General features: G+C 39.9%; 1 protein-coding gene across 4 annotated transcripts in view; it reads right to left on the reverse strand.

Moving 5' to 3' along the window:
• Positions 1-898: 898 nt before the first annotated feature.
• LOC126394550 (protein mono-ADP-ribosyltransferase PARP6) overlaps positions 899-16,447 on the reverse strand; it is a 26,249-nt gene continuing 10,700 nt past the window's right edge. The window contains exons 9-23 of one of the 4 annotated variants that reach the window (XM_050051458.1): positions 15,010-15,160; positions 14,475-14,528; positions 14,186-14,281; positions 13,864-13,956; positions 12,501-12,626; positions 12,108-12,173; positions 11,640-11,707; positions 10,432-10,480; positions 10,165-10,277; positions 8,652-8,724; positions 6,828-6,897; positions 5,779-5,858; positions 5,319-5,382; positions 4,201-4,285; positions 899-3,295 (exon numbers count right to left, since the gene is read on the reverse strand). In XM_050051458.1, coding sequence (XP_049907415.1) covers positions 3,193-3,295; positions 4,201-4,285; positions 5,319-5,382; positions 5,779-5,858; positions 6,828-6,897; positions 8,652-8,724; positions 10,165-10,277; positions 10,432-10,480; positions 11,640-11,707; positions 12,108-12,173; positions 12,501-12,626; positions 13,864-13,956; positions 14,186-14,281; positions 14,475-14,528; positions 15,010-15,160 — 1,291 coding nt within the window. In that variant the 3' untranslated portion in view covers positions 899-3,192. Of the gene's footprint in view, positions 3,296-4,200; positions 4,286-5,318; positions 5,383-5,778; positions 5,859-6,827; positions 6,898-8,651; positions 8,725-10,164; positions 10,278-10,431; positions 10,481-11,639; positions 11,708-12,107; positions 12,174-12,500; positions 12,627-13,863; positions 13,957-14,185; positions 14,282-14,474; positions 14,607-15,009; positions 15,161-16,447 lie in introns of all 4 variants that reach the window. The other 3 variants (XM_050051448.1, XM_050051430.1, XM_050051439.1) reach the window with 3 other exon arrangements.

The following is a 16,447-nucleotide window of genomic DNA, read 5'->3' on the forward strand; positions in this document are numbered from 1 at the left end:
ATGTCATTAAATTACAGTTCAGAGGTTATATCAACTTCCTCAGTCATCATGATTCTTCTCCTTTAAATTACCCTTTGCATGATATATATATTAAAAATGTATGTGAAACTAGCACTCTAGACATATCTTTGTTTATTATTCATCCCATTTTCTGTCGTTGTCTTTCATCAGGAAGTAAAGTATTTTCACGAGAATCACTATAGTAGCACTTTTCTTAAATGCAGGACATAATGGCTGACTGCAAACAGATGATTTATGTCACCACTTGAATTTAAAAGGAAATGTGATTCACATAGACAAGGTTCACAAACTTGGCTTATACACAACATTACCTATTATTGCATCAGCCTTTTTGGAGTTATTATAGGCATGGACACAGATATGCAAAAGGCCCAGCACCTCTCCTACACAGGAGCAAGACACATACTTTGTACTGGTTTTGCTCTTATTTGTTGTTGTAGTTTAATGTCTTTGGCACCTTTTTGTGGATTTGTGTCTCTTTGAGGTCGTTTTTTAGTAGTTAGATAGATAGATAGATAGATATACTTTATTTAATCCCCAGGGGGGAAATTTAAAATGTCCTCAGCAGCAGGGGCAATAATGACAAAAAAAGACACAGATCACAAGAACACAGCACACATACTGACACAAGAAAAATCCTAAAAGTACATAAGATCACAAGGTGTGTGTCTCTGTGGTTGTTTTGCCCATTTCTTGTAGTTATTGTGTTTTTGCAGTTCCTTTGCATCTCTTTAAGGTATTTTTCTTTCTCTTTGTGGTCATTCTGATTCTCTTGCTGGTTGATATTTGAGTGATTTTGCAGATGAATATCAGGCCTGATACTTTGGGCCCCTAGGCCTGTGCCCTGTGGGCCCATTCAATAATCCTTCCATGATTTTTTTTTTTTTAAAGATATTTTTTGGGCATTTTTAGCCTTTATTTGATAGGACAGACAAGTGTGAAAGGGGGAGAGAGAGAGAGAGGGAGTGACATGCAGCAAAGGGCCACAGGCTGGAGTCGAACCCAGGCCGCTGAGGCAACAGCCTTGTACATGGGGCGCCTGCTCGACCACTAAGCCACTGACGCCCCATCTTTCCATGATTATAGGTGTTAAAGTCTGGTTTGATTCTCAGACTGGACTTCAAATAGAACAGAGAACTCAGGTGGTCCACATATGTCGGTGGAGTAATGGTGCCCCCTTCTGCCCAAAGTGCTTGCACAAAGCTTCAACCACAAGAGACTATTCTACATTTAATAGCCACACTTATTTTCCACTGAGACTTAAAAGAAAAGGAGACCGTATGTAAAACTGTGCAAAATCAGGCTTTATTCTTTTTTTTTCCTGCATCGTCGCCTTTCATAATCATCGTCATAATCACCATCATTGTCGTCAACATCATCTCTGACAACATTACTCACCGGAGACAGACAGCCAGAGAATAGATTCTCAAAGAGACTCGCAGCTTAAACCTCTTGGCAAAAACAGGCATCAGCTATAAGCACAGTCCCCGCGACACAATGAGAAAGCTGCACATGTCCACTTCTTTCTGGGGCAATACATTTCAATGACGTCTCCAATGTCCTTATTTACAATTCGCTCTCTTTCAGTGCCTCAAAGTCCATTCAGCAGTCAGAGGTTTTAGTTCCAGGAGACACTGAAAGCCCATCTCAGTACAGACATGGTTAAAATGTTGGATATTATAGTCTTGCTGACTCCATAAATACTTTTTTTCCACCACTTTTCCTCCACTACCCGTCTACTGCAGGTCCGAGGACAGTCCGATTCTCCAGTTTAGGCAAACGTTGAATAAGTGCAATGTCTAGTATAATGTCAAGAAAATACAAACCCACACGTACATACATACATACAGTACATGACTAACTGATAAACTTGATTAGCTATACAAGGTTGCCATCCTCCAAGGTGAAACCATAGAGTTGCACATTAATGCAGATCTTTAACATCCAGTGTCCATCAGGGTGGGGCTGGGAGGATGTGAGCTCACCTGGACTGGATACTGTCAGTAGATAGTTTGGGAAAATTATCCATGATTTTCTGTACAGTAGATTTTGTAAATTGTGAATCCAATGGGAAGTGTAGTTCATACACAAAGAGACTGATCTGGAAATGAGATATCCATCACCTAAAGAAAAAGTGATGGCTACGCCAATAAAACGATAATGTACGACAGATTGTGGTCTTTTTTCTTTTTTTTTAACACAAAACATAACACAACAGATATAACATGTCCACAGATTAAATCAACTGTTTGTTTTTTTTATTTTATGATGCTTGTTGTTGAACCTGCCATGTCACTTCTGTCCAGTCAGATATATATTTTTTTAAATTCCTGTATGACATTTGGAGGCTGTGAGGTTTTGAAAGTGCATAATCAATCAGGACTGTCGTAATTCTGTAATGAAAGAAAAATCATAATACCTTCAATGGCTGGATTTTTTTTTTTTTTTTTTTTTACATTTGATAATATCATCAAAAACAAAGTGCCTATAGTGTATGTAAAGTTGAGTTCAAGCCACACCTCGCTTATTAGATTCTGGGAGAGAACAAGGACAAAATGACAGAGCGCTGGTTGCCCCTCAGATAACCATGTCACAGACCTTAATTCATGTCATTAGTCAAAGAATATTAAATAAACGGATCAGAGATAATGCCTTTGCAAACACAATATGAGAACAAACTTCTATGTGCATGTAAATCCATCACTTATTTGCCACAAAGGGATCTAATTATGGTGTGGAATGATTCCTTTTTTCTTTTTTTAACTAGATATTCACAAAGAGAAATGATAAATAGAGATAATTAGTCCAGAGGATCAGTAAAAGTGCAGCAAGAAAGGAGTGTGTGTGTGTGTGTGGAGCCATAACAGTGACTACTTCCTTTTTTTCTTCAGCAAGGTGTTTGACTTCGGTTGTAAATGACATAAAAGCAGACGGACTTTAACCAGGTTAAACCTAACTGAAGGTTAAATGAACATGTGATGTGTAACCACTTTGCGAAGAGGAACAAAGAAAGGGAGAGGAAAACGAGAAGACTGGAAGAGAACAACTTTAGAAATAATGTGCTCAAGAGCTCCCCCGGCCTTCGGTACAAGGCCCGAGGTCAGCCCGCCCAAACATTCGCTGTCTGCCTGCCTGCATGCCTCCGCCAGAGAGACGTATGGAGAACCGCCATTAGCTGGAGTAGATCTGGGTCCCAATCACACGCATGATCTCCTTCTGCACCTTAGGCTCCTGGGTGTTAATGTTGGCATCTCCTACTTGGCCGTCCTCATACCTGCACATATACATGGATGAGTTGATATGTGGTTTCTTTTCAACTTTTCATCAGTTGATGCTTGAGTTTTTATCCCCCCTCTTTCTCACTCCCTTCATTTTTCTACAATCTGGTAGCATAATGGCCCAGTTTAAAGATAAACAGCTAAATTTTATTCTCATCTCATCAACAAGACATAATACTGATGATAAAAAATAACCTTCCCATAGACAAATGAGCCTCTGTGAGCTTCTGTTGTCTAGGAAGCAAGTGAATTACAGTGATTTCAGAGGGGGTATTGTTAGGCCTGGCACAACACATCGTCTCGTTTTTGTCCTAATCACATCAACATTTCTTCAAGCTGAAAAACACAAGCATACGCTGAGCACAAGTTCAGAATCAAATTATATTTAGCTGTGATTTAAATTTGATAGCAGGCCATCTCAAATCGAATTTCCAACTTAGAAGACAGCAGTGGACATGATAATAGACTTTGCCATCTGGTGAATGCCCGTTTCCAACGCTTGGACTCAGAGTCCTAACATCAGCAGCCAGTGTGGGTGCCATGTGTTATTTGCTGAGCTCCAAAAACACAGTTTTAAACATCATATTGAAAGGCTGTGACCTGAGAGGAACCCAGTTTAGTGGAGCGGTAACGCCACTCAACCATCGGTTCAATTTATTCACTGCTAATTTAAAATGATGATGAGTGATGAGGGACGGCTGCGGCATGTAAAATTCTTCATCAAATCACTTTCCTCACGTGCAAGAAAAAAATAAGCAACCTGAGTGATACACTATGAATTTTAAGAGAGATGATTATGTTTTTAATAGTTGCTGCCTGGTTGCTATGCCAACTCCTTTGGTAATAACGCATTAATTCTGTTGAAATGATCAAGAAGTTAAAAAGTGTTGGGAATACTTACACAAAAAAGAAGCGAGTACAGACGTGGTCGGATACTGGACACACCCAGATGTTACCATGTTTCTGCAGATCCTTAGATGTGATAACTGGTGACAAGAGACACAAATGTTTCACCATGAAATTAGAAATGGTTGTTTGTATTTACTTTTATTTTATCATAATTAGCACTATGGTACATTAAGAGACATAAGATGCACTACAACTTACAGGGGAACTATGTCCATTTTCAAAATGAATGTTATTCATATGGTCTAAGACAGTCCAAAAATAATACTAAACACGAACAGTTCTCTCCCAAATCCAAAAACTAGCGTGCTAAAACCCAAAGGTGTGATATCATCAAGTATAGAGTCTGAAGCTACTCCATAGACAATGAATTGTAAAAGATGTTCCAGATGACACAGTGAGAGCACCCAGGGGAATGTTTAGCGTATATGAGAACATTTTCTGCTTCATAACTGAGATCACTGCAATAGAATAAAGCTCACTTGGTTATAAAAATAACTAAACAAACATAAAACATTCACTCTCTATGGAGCAGCTCCAGACTCTCTACCCTATGACATCACAAGTTTGAGACTTACTTCTCTGGTTTCTGGCTGTAAAAGAAAGCAGCTCATGTTCACAAATATTGATTTAACTTTTCTAAACCATGGAAATAACATACTGTATTTCTTAATTTAGAGTGGTGTTCTGCTTTAAGACCTTAAACTCAGTTATTATCCCAGCTGATCCACAGCACTTCTTTTTGTTTATCTTTAATTGTGTTCTCTTATTATGATGATGACAATGATCATATTATGATAATTGCTACGGCTTTTTTTTTTAACTGCACATTAAGACACTAGTCACATTAGCCAGTTTTAATTCGATTTTAATGATGTAACTTCACGGTATTCTCTTGCTGTTTTGCTCTTCTTTTTAAAAAAAAAAAAAAAAAAGTACTACTGTTTTCACTGAGAAGAGTGTCTTAGGTCATTATAATAATAATTAATTCATATACTATTATTCTTCATATTTTACATTTAAATGTGTATTTGTTAGAGACAGATACACATCATAATATCGTTCAAAAGGATCTCAGATTTTACACTTATGATACCGTCTGCTTGTTCCTACCTTCACACAGAGCGATGCAGTTCAGATTTCGACTCTGGAGAAACCTTGATTGTATTGGACGGCTCTGTTGAGGAAAGAGACAACAGTTAAGTCCCACCAACCTGGTGCAGCAAATACCAGGATCTAACTGAGCTGATGATTGTATCTAACATTGAGAACTACAAACACTGAAAGTGTACAGAGTGTAATAGTCAAAACCAGGGCGCAGTGATTGTAAGAAACATTTGAAATCAGAATAGAAAACATTCTCAAATACATTGGTTTTTTTTGAGCAACAGCGCTCATCTCGCAGTCAGCTTAGTTTTTCCTCAAGGCTTTAAATCGTTCCATGTCTCTGCCTCATTTATTTGCAGTTCTTTGTTGTGTGCAACAGGAGTCTGGATTCATTGAGCGCAACTATCCTTCAAAACGATATGGTATATCTTTATATGCGAGGATGCGACACATCCAGTTCCCTCACCTGTGGTATGGTGTTCATGCGGTTGTAACGCTGCACCAGTTCATCTTTGGTGGGCATGCGGTGCTGTCCTTTCCCCATTCCTGCAAGAAGCAGCACACAGACAGCAAACAACCCTGAGTCAGAACGACCTTACCTCGAGTCACTCAAGCTGTGAAAAGCCTTCCTCTAATGGTCTCCAGCTCCTTGTACAGAGACAAATTATTACCCACGGTGCTAACCTTCATATGAAGGTTGTTCCAAAATCCCTCTGAATATTTCTACATTTAGAAATTAAACTGCCACATGAACTGCAACACTCAGTATCAACACAAAAAGGTGATACAGCTGTAACCCTAGTACTGCTTTAGATAATGCTGTTACTTCTGATCATTTGTGCAATAAACTTGTGTATTTATTGGTGTTGATTGGGCAAGGACAGAGTAAGCCAAATGTATATAATGCCAGCTACTGATGCAGTTTTTATAATAGCACAGTATAATTAATTCCAAATCCATCCTTAAAAATGGGAAAGCATTGCTAAGGGGCTTGTTAAGTAATAATGCTAACAGGTGGGGACCTATGGCAACCTGCTGACCTCTTATCCACATAACCAGCACCAAAACCATAGTAAGACCTCAAAACTAACCTCTGAAATTGTGTTTCAACAGAAATACACAAGGGGAATTAAGGTAACGACTTCAAGTTAAGTTTAAATGTCTCTTCACACACACCCCACAAAACAAAAATAATATTAAAAGCCAACAAAGTACAAAGTAACACACACAGATCCACTGAGAGCTCCACTTTACACAGCCACAACATAATGTATGGTATGATAGGCGGCACACAAGCTCAGAGAAGAAGGCCCAAGGCCCATCACCCAAAAATGGAAACACAACAGAGAGCAACACAACAGGATAGCATGGAAAGCTCCAACACGTGAAAATGAAGTGTTCCGGGATGATAATCAGGCCATGTTACAAACACAGAGCGTACTCAGTCAACATGGTGGTGTAAAAAGGGAGAGGGAGGAGCCGGAGGGAGCTGAGTGGCAAGGTAGCCGTTCCTACCTGAGTATCCAAAAGATATGCTGGAGATGGGGCTCAGATAGATGCCCTTTCCATACGCTGCCCCATGCAGCTTGGGTTTGAAAAGAGCAGGAAGGAAGGAAGGGTCACTGAGCAGTTGCACAGGACAGCCTCACTCACACACACATACACACACACAAATGTACTCACACATACAGTGCAATACATACCAACATGTATAAGTCAGTGTTACATGTGTTATAATTTACCTGGCAGACCTCAACAACCAAGCATACTATACACACACACACACACACACACACACACACACACAATCCAAAGACAGTGGATCGCAAAGAGCAGAAGACAGAAAAGATTGTTTTATTATTCCAGTGATCTGAAACAACTCCTATAACCCACACAGTCACGCCTTTAAACTGCCAAAATATTTTCTTCTTACAACAAACTGTAGTCCAGAGATGATCACGTGACACTGAATTTTATGAATGAAATTTGTGGATAAAATGTTAAGATTTTCAAGCAATGCTGGAATGAGACCATGACTTATGGCTTGCAGGTAAAGATGGATAAGTATGAGGGTGACTGATGATGATGATGAGCCTCCACACACAAGAGCATCCAGAATGAGGACAACAAAAGGACCACAGGTGCAAGATGGTGTTCATAAGCCACAGCGAAACCAGAGGAGAAACAAGAGGCAGAACAAAGAGCAACTTGATAGTTTGGGAGTGAAATGTGGGGGAGATGGAGGTCAGGACGTGGCACATCTGGAAGAAATCAAAAGGAACAATAGACAAGAGGTTTCGTGTGATGGTTGGAGCTGGAGGCAGACTCGGTCGTCCTCCTCCTCCTCCTGTGAAACACAATGACAGAGGAAGGCGGGGTGTCAATGCTCAAGGTGAAACGGAGAGGAGAAAGAGGAGGCAGGCGAGCACCGAGGCGAGATCAAAGATGGTGGAGTTCAAAAAGTTGGAGAACAAAGAAGGCATAAATGAAACACATCAGCATGATAGAGCAATCACGGTCGACGTGAGCGTTTCAAAGATCCTTGAGATTTCACATTTAATTGTTTTTCATCTATTTTCAGGACATGCCGCTGTATCTCCGAGCAGTCATTAGCCGCCGTATTGTGCAAATGAGACAATTCTGCGCTCTCTAGTGCTCACTTCTTCTTTTCTTGTTTTATAATTTATTTATCTTTTACAGACCTGGGTCACAAAGAGCAGCAGCAACCTTGGCAGAACAATATAAAGACGCAGATGGATGCGGACTTGGAAGAAAAGTATGGTTTTCTGCTTTTGCCTTGAAACAGTATTTTGGCCGGTTGTACCAACTAGGCTTAGATAGTCTTTAATGATTTGCGGCTACTATTTGATCCAAGTCTGAATAGATAATGAGTGGTGCCAGTTACTGACCTTTTCTGGAAGCCCTCCTTATTCACCCACAGGAAGTCTATACTCACTACCACGGAGCTTGTCCTTTGCATCCTTCAGCTTCAGACCTAGCCTACTCAGTGCTCTAGGTGGTTAACCCCAACAGGGCACACAGGCAGCCTCCTGACATCACAGCCGACACCACAGCCCCCTCCCTTTGTCCCTCAACAGGAAGGGACGTGCTGTCTGCTGCTGCCGGTGGCAGTAGAAAGTGGCCGACATTGGCCAGGAAATGTCTCCCGGTGTGCCCCGCTCGCTAAAATGCCAATTGCAAAGCTGACGAAAGGGAAGCTGGCATCCATTAACTGCAAAAATGAATCAGCCGGACAGCTAGCCTGCTCTGTCAGAGAGCAGGTTTACTGTCCGAGAGGAGATGCATCGTAAATTCCAGCCAACTGCCAGGGTTACGTACCTGCAGTTTGGTATAAGAGGCATTGACTAGTCCATTTCTCAGAACAGAGTGCCAGTTCTCTATATGGGAACCACTAGAGCAAGTGTAGAGAGAGGGAGAGATGAGAAAGAAGAGATAAAACAAAGTGCTGTGTGAATAGAAACAGCGTGGATCTCAGTGTGTAACCACTGATGTGTAGTGGGCCAGATCCATGCTGTTTAGAATGACACTGAGGCGCATTACGTCTGTGACCTCTGATTCACTTAAAGGGATTAGCAAATGGACTTTTACTACAGTATTATTTCATATTATTAACTGTATTTGAAAATGTCATGAATTACTACTGTAAAAAATATTGAACTTTGTCATATTACCTTTACAGCTTTTTACTTTTTATCATTTTAGATGTATTTTGTGAAACCTACAATTAGAAATTCACGAGGAGAGAAGATTCAAGCTCCTGCCTGCCAACTACAAATGAGCTACTGTAGTCATCTATTTATACCATTTGTGCAAGGACATTTTGGGACATTCTGTTACATCATCACAGAACTACAAAATTATCGTTTAAAACTAAAAAAAAGTACTTAAAGATGAAGATCAGAGATGACAACCCATCACTGCTGTCTTTCAGCACAGGATGGGTATCTAAATACATCTCTCAGCGAAGGTATCTGCACTGTCTTAAAATAAAATTCAACAGTCACAGCAGTGTCACGAGTGCTTTTATTTTTAACTGTTTTGAAGCACTATGTTCTTCAGGAAAAAAGTTCTCAATTTCACGCATCAGCTGTGTATGGATTCCCGTCTAAATCTCGCAGACTGTCGTTAAACCGACTCTGAACATGTATTTATATTTGCTATGTTTCTATTTATATCAATATAAAATTATGGCAGCCAAGCTGACATACAAATTTGGCATTTCCTGCCGAAAATTATTAAATTTGTAGCATAAAGAGAGACTGTTAGCACTGCTCATGGGTTAGCTGTACCCTGCGAGTGCCCAGATGGGCTGTGTGTATCTAAAATATTCAGCAAAGCCCCATCTGCTACAGTACAAATCTCGATCTCACAGATATTGCTGGCTCCATGTGCTGGCTTAGCAAGGTGGTTTCTCTGTCCAAGAGAATGGCCACTGCTCTGTGCTGTTGTTTGTTATGGTTCCATAAAAATCTGCTAGAGTTGCTCCTCCATCCGCAACATAATGACCAGGTGTTACACCGAGACGTGTTCATGTTTGACAGAGTGTACTGCTGTAATGCTAAATTATGCATGCATTTTAGTGACTATGCTTGATTTGAGATCCATTATTCACAGTAGGTGATTTCTCACATTATAATTGCCCAGCAGCCGCAAGCTTAACAATATAATAACTGCAAATTATTTTCTGATATTTTCTAACAGCATAATGATTTTAACTCTGCGACTGTAGCTTTACAAGCCATAAGCTTCAAAGTAGTCCTTCGATGAAAACACAAGGGTTTCGATCGTATGAATGCTGCGTCAGCTAACGAGAGGAACAAAGTGGACTCACTGGAAGGCGAAGGTGCTGCCATAAAGCTTCTTGGCAGTGCGGAAACGAGCCTCCTTGGCCGGGGGGCTGCTGAGCAGCAGGAACTGGTGGGAGGTGTGCATGAATTTCAGTTGCTATCACAATGAGATCATAAGGAACAAGTGAGAGGGAGAAAGAGACAAACACATACATAGAGAGTGAGTATTAACCATTAAATGACATAATGTAGCAGTAATAAGAGAGTCATTTGCAGAAGGACACTTGAGGGGATGTCATTCTGGTTCCTACCCTACTCAGCGGCAGCTTGACGATATGAGACCTGTTACTGGAAATAATCCTGCAAAAAGACAAGAGAGAGGAACCAAAAAGTAAATAAAATATGGTGTGACAGGATTTAAAGTACCAGCCATTGTGCTACGGCTTTGCTTAAATCACAGTGAGAGCTTTTTACAGCAGACATTTTGTGTTGTCAAAATAGGAAAAGCACAGGTGTTATTAATAACATTAACAATGGCGCAGTTATATTCATGTGTCCCAGTATGCCATGATAGTGTGACAATGAGCCAACATGCACAAAAGCAGGACCATGAAACTAGCCAAATGGAATTCAGCCAACATTAAAGAATAACTTATTATTATTATTATTATTACGTGAAGCCTATTTTCCCTTTTTTTGGTGTCCAAGTGACTAATGGAGACTGGTACAGTAAATAAAGGGACATTTAACCCATGGACTAATGAATACTCAACACACAGTGTTCTCTATGGTGTTTATTTTTCTATAAACATCTAAAAATACTTTAAATAAAGAGTTGTTTTTTTTTAAAAACAGAAACTGGTACAGTACTGACATGAGGGCTGCAGCCAGCAGAGCAAAAAAGACTGCAATGTAATGAATCGGGGCATGTGCACACTGTCAATGTAGATCCACTAAAAGTGCTTGTATTTGCCACTGACAGGCTTGGATAATTATCCTAAATGTCTGACAACATTATGCAAAGGATCCTACAGAAACAGGCCTTTTTATTAAAGAGTAAGATCGTTACAGCCCCACAATCACCATCACCAAACCCACCACACTCCATTTAAATACACATTAATTTTAGTGCATATTTTCTCATTGAACTGGGCGAATTAAGAGATAATTTTAACCAAACCAGAGACGGGGATTGTTGGAACAGGAGAAAGATGAACCAAGATAACTTTTGTGAGTTTCATTTTGTCTCTATTGGCTTTGAATGAAGAGTGTTTTACGACGATAAATTACTGCTTATTTAAATGGAGTCTGGTTGGTCACTTAGACAAAAAAACGAGGGAAAACAGGGTCCAGGTTGAGAAATATCTAAGTCACCTTCAAGTTTATGATTTACAAAAGTGCCTATTGTGAAATGTAAATAAAAACAGCCTATAAGCATTATTTTGTTGTATATCACTTTCTGAAAAGAAGTCAAATCCTGTTAACAGGCAAAGCAGACAGATAGATCCTCTCTACTCACCACTGTAGCAGAGGATGGGCCAAAGGGTCAAGTTTGTCCATCTGTTTCTTGATCTCTAGATATGAGCCCTGGAAAAAATACACAGGCATGTGTTGTTTTCACTTTTTTCCCCTTTCTTTCAAAGCCAAATATCCAAGTGTTCAAATCTAGACTTCTTAATGTGTTTTATACATAGTGCAGATGCAGTTAAGCCACAGTGGGAAAACAAGGAATAGAAAGAAACAACTATCACTTTGATAAACAAAGACCCCAACCATGCAGCTGAAATGTGCCTCTAAATACAGGATTGTGTAATGGACATTTTCAGTCACGGACACAGAGTGATGATATCATATAATATGATTATTATATTATATCTTAAACATTTTATCTGGCTTGGATTATATCACAAACATTACACATCAAGCCTAACTGTAGCCTAGATCCACTGTGGCCCTTTGTTCTTTCCCTCCCATCTCCTCCTTGTACCTGGGTCATTTCCCGAATGGACATGACGCTGTCCAGTGCTTTCTGCAGTCTTTCATAATTCTTCTTCTGTGTTCATCGGTTGAGCCAAACATCCATTGTATGCAATGAGAGAGGGAACAACATACAGACATCTAAAATCACTAGTAGAGGTGAAAGTTTTCTGAACATTGTGACCATTTCTAAATTATTCCTATTCATTTTATTTTTAAAAAGTCTATTCTTCATAGATACAACTAATAATATAATGTTAAGCATTACTGTAACATAACTCCATGCATTTAGTTTGTGAATAACCACAATTATATTGTCTAGTTCTGTTCTGTTCTCATCTTGGAATCATATTTGTGTATTGACTTAGTTAGTCATCATGATTCTAGTAGTGAGGATGCTGACCTTTGGGTTGAAGGCCAGAGTCTTGGGGTCATTGGGGTCAACGACTGATGGGTAGGGCTCAAAGATGATGCTCTTACGGGGTGACTCGAGGGCAGCTCGACACATAGCCACAAGTAGGTCCACCACCTGCAGGGGGAGGGATTAAACATTTATATTTATGCCTTTACTGTATGTGATGCTGTTATTAACCCATTTGATACTTTTAATGACTCAGTGCAATGCGGCAGAAGAACCTACCTCAGTTACAATAACACGTTTAAACTAGAACTGGGCAGCATAAGTATACTGATGTATTTTTAAATGAGATTTAGGATGAGACAATACCGTTTACATACATATTGTCTGATGTTGCATTAACCAGTTTCTTCTGTAAAGCCATGCCAATGTTTGTATCTCTCCTCTCACACTCTCTGCACAACCCCACGCTCACAAGTTCTCCTGCAGCATGGAGGGACACACAGTGCCGGCCCAGTGCTCTGTTTTAATCAGTCTGTTACTACAAATGAAGAAGTATTCTCAGACATAGGCCTTTTTTATCTGATATAGGCTATTTATCTTGTATAATTTTCATTTACCTGTTCTGTGGCTGTATATTTTCATCCAGGAAGGAAACCCTGTCTTTGCATTTTATTTTGATCACAATCTGTTTTAATAACAGTGCTTGTAACATATCACATGGGGCTTTGACTTACAACTGATTATTTTGACCACTTTGTAGAAAATACAGAGAAATATATTCATTTTCCATAAACGCTTATCCTGTTAGGGGTTGTGGATGTGCTGGAGCCTATCCCAGCTCACACTGGAAGCAGGGTACACCCTGTGCAGCTCGCCAGACTATCACAGGGCTGACACAGACAAACAATAATTCACACTCACATTCACACCTACGGCCAATTTAAAGTCACCAATTAACCTGCATGTCTTTGGACTGTGGGAGGAAGCCAAGGTACCCAGAGAAAACTCGCGCTTACACGGGGAGAACATGCAAACTCCACACAGAAGGGCTCTTCTGTGTGATATATATTGTTCTGTGTGATATATATTGTTCTGTGTGATATATATTGTTAATTGCTATTCAGCCTTAAAATGCAGAGATAAGATTTTTAGTCCCTATCGCCCGGCTCTAGTTTAAACTACAAATAATCAGAAAGGAACCTCACAACATCTCCATTTCAAGTGGAATGTGTCAGTGTGTGAGACGCTCTTACATGTATGTTAGTTTTATTCTTTATTTCTAAGATCAAAAGGGAATTTTGGGGTAATTTAGACGAAATTATTACAGGAAAAAATATCCAAATAATACAAATGTTATCATATTTTGATTGTATCATATATATATAAATATCAGTTGTGTCATCACCTCTGCTCCGGTGGCCACTTCCTCTGCAGCTCCAGACATCACACCCAGAGTGTAGAAAGAGAACACACACAGCTCCCTGGTGCACACAGCCGGCTATATAAACACACACAGAGACAAAGAGGGATGAAAATAACAAAAATGCACACACATACCGACACACACTCTCTTCCTCTCTCTTTATCATGCTCCCTCATGACTATATTAACAGGATTATATTACTAAGACAGAGGAAACATCATGTATATGCTATTCATAAATGTGTTTAAGGCAATATGGAGTGGTTTTAAAATCTATAATTTATGTTTCTCTTTTTGTCTGATACCTTCAGCATGGATCCATTCTGAAAGACGTGCTGTTCGTCACACACCACGCAGTACTCGTTGAGCGTGGGGATCCTCTGCTCTGAGTACTTCATAATCTGTTTAGAGAAAAGCACAGTGGAGTCCCCAGTTATCACTCCCACCTCCAGTACTGCCATAAAAAGGAACAGAGACTAGTTTGCCAGCAGAGCTGTCACAAAACTACAATTTTATTCTGCTGTTATATGACTGTCTTAACCTCTTCTAGCACAGCAATGCACTGCGCCCCCTCATAACTCCTCAAGGTCTAACCTGCACTAAGAAGCCATACTCCAAGGTAGGGATGTTCTTGCAGTGGCCGCCCGCCTGGGATGAGAAAAACAATTCAATCAGCTGCCTCGTGGTAATCTGCGCAGGGGCCCTGGCCGCCGGGACAGCCACAGTCTGATGAGTCAAGTGAAGACAAAGCATTATGGGAAACAGCGCAGCAGCCATGTTACGGTAGGGGTAGGGAAAGGCTCAGGTGGGAACAGTGCAGGTGGCGGGTGACTGAGAAGAGGGTCAGAGTGGAACACAGTGGATTAAAACAGAAATATACAGTGCCTTGAAAACAGCATTCATTATCAACATTTTGTAGAATTGTGGACGATTTCTGCATCAGCTGTGTAAGAAGCTGTGTGTGATTTAGAGCCTGAGAGCTGTGACAAAAACACTACAAACTTGTGAGTGAGACACATGACAGACAAATAAGTGGACAGTGGAATTTTGTCAATGCCACAAATTAAAATTTAAACAGAGAGGTATCTGAGAGATGCCTGTGTGCTGATTTGTCCGGACTGGCACTGACCTGGCTGTTTGGCGGATAGCTGAAGAGCTCCCCTTTGGGGTTCTTCATGGTACACGAGATAGAGCGGTTCATCAGGCGGGTCACTCTCAGCTCAGGCACGCTCAGCTTCCCTTTTAAAACTGTGTCTTGGATCAGTGGAAAACTTGGAGACCTACAAAAAAACAAGTCATGCGCATCACTTAATGACTGATCTGCAATGAGAAAATGCTAATGTTGTTGTCCATGTCACTGGACAATTTCCCCAATTTCAATAATTCTAATAGTAATTTACAAAAGCTGTTTTTGAACAAAAGGCATAAGTAAAGAACCTTTGTGTTATCTTTGAGTGTGACCTCTGTTTTGAACCCCAAGTGAGAAACATCACCAACAATGCATTTTTCCATCTTCCAAATACTGCCTGTTACTTTCATCTAAAGAAGACACCAACAAACTTGTTCATGCCTTTATCTTAAGCAGACTTGACTAATGTAACGCCTTGTTCTCAGGCCAATCTTTAGACAAACTGGGGATGATCCAAAATGCAGCCACATGTCCTCTCACCAAGACAAAACATTGAAAACACATTACTCCAGTTTTAAAGGCTCTTCATTGGCTTCCTGTTCATTTTAAAATTTTGCTTTTAGTTTTTAAATCTCCTAATGGACTGGCTCCTGACTATTCTTCTGATATGTTAGTCAAATACATTTCCTCTAGATCCCTTAGATCCTCTACCTCTGGTCTATTGAATGTCCCTCAGAGTAGAACAGAGCAGAACTACAAAGCATGGTGATGCTGCATTCTGTGTCACTGGCCCTCATCTCTGAATAGCCTTCCAGAGGATGTCAGACTCTCTGATTCAGTAGACAGCCTCAAATTAAATTTCAAAACCTATCTCTTTAGACATGCATTTATGTAGCTTTTATTTAATTAATATGTATCAAACCTAATTCATGTTTTTTATGTGTGTGTGATTAAATCTTATTTTCTTATGATACATTGAAGGGTTTAGTTTTAAAGGTCAAATCTGAAATTGCTTTGTATAAAATCTTAATCATCAATGATCACAGCAAGCTTGCACAGTAACACTGCAATGTGTTTACAAGGTCAGTACCTTGCTTCAGACAAAGGACTCGTCTCTGTACTTGTTTGGAATTTCTCAATTATGGGATCAATAAAGGTGTATCTTATCTTATCTTATCTTATCTTATCTTTTATTAGATCTTAGTGCAGCGTTTAACACTATTGGCCATCAAATTCTGCTACAGAGACTGGAACACTTAATTGGCCTAAAAGGTTCTGCACTAAGCTGGTTTAAATCTTATTTATCTGATCGTTTTCAGTTTGTTGACGTTCATAATGAATCATCCTTACGTACTAAAGTTTGTTTTGGAGTTCCGCAAGGTTCTGTGCTCGGACCAATCCTATTTACTCTATATATGCTTCCTTTAGGTAACATCAT

Source organism: Epinephelus moara, chromosome 1, assembly GCF_006386435.1.
Source record: "Epinephelus moara isolate mb chromosome 1, YSFRI_EMoa_1.0, whole genome shotgun sequence".
NCBI lineage: Eukaryota > Metazoa > Chordata > Actinopteri > Perciformes > Serranidae > Epinephelus > Epinephelus moara.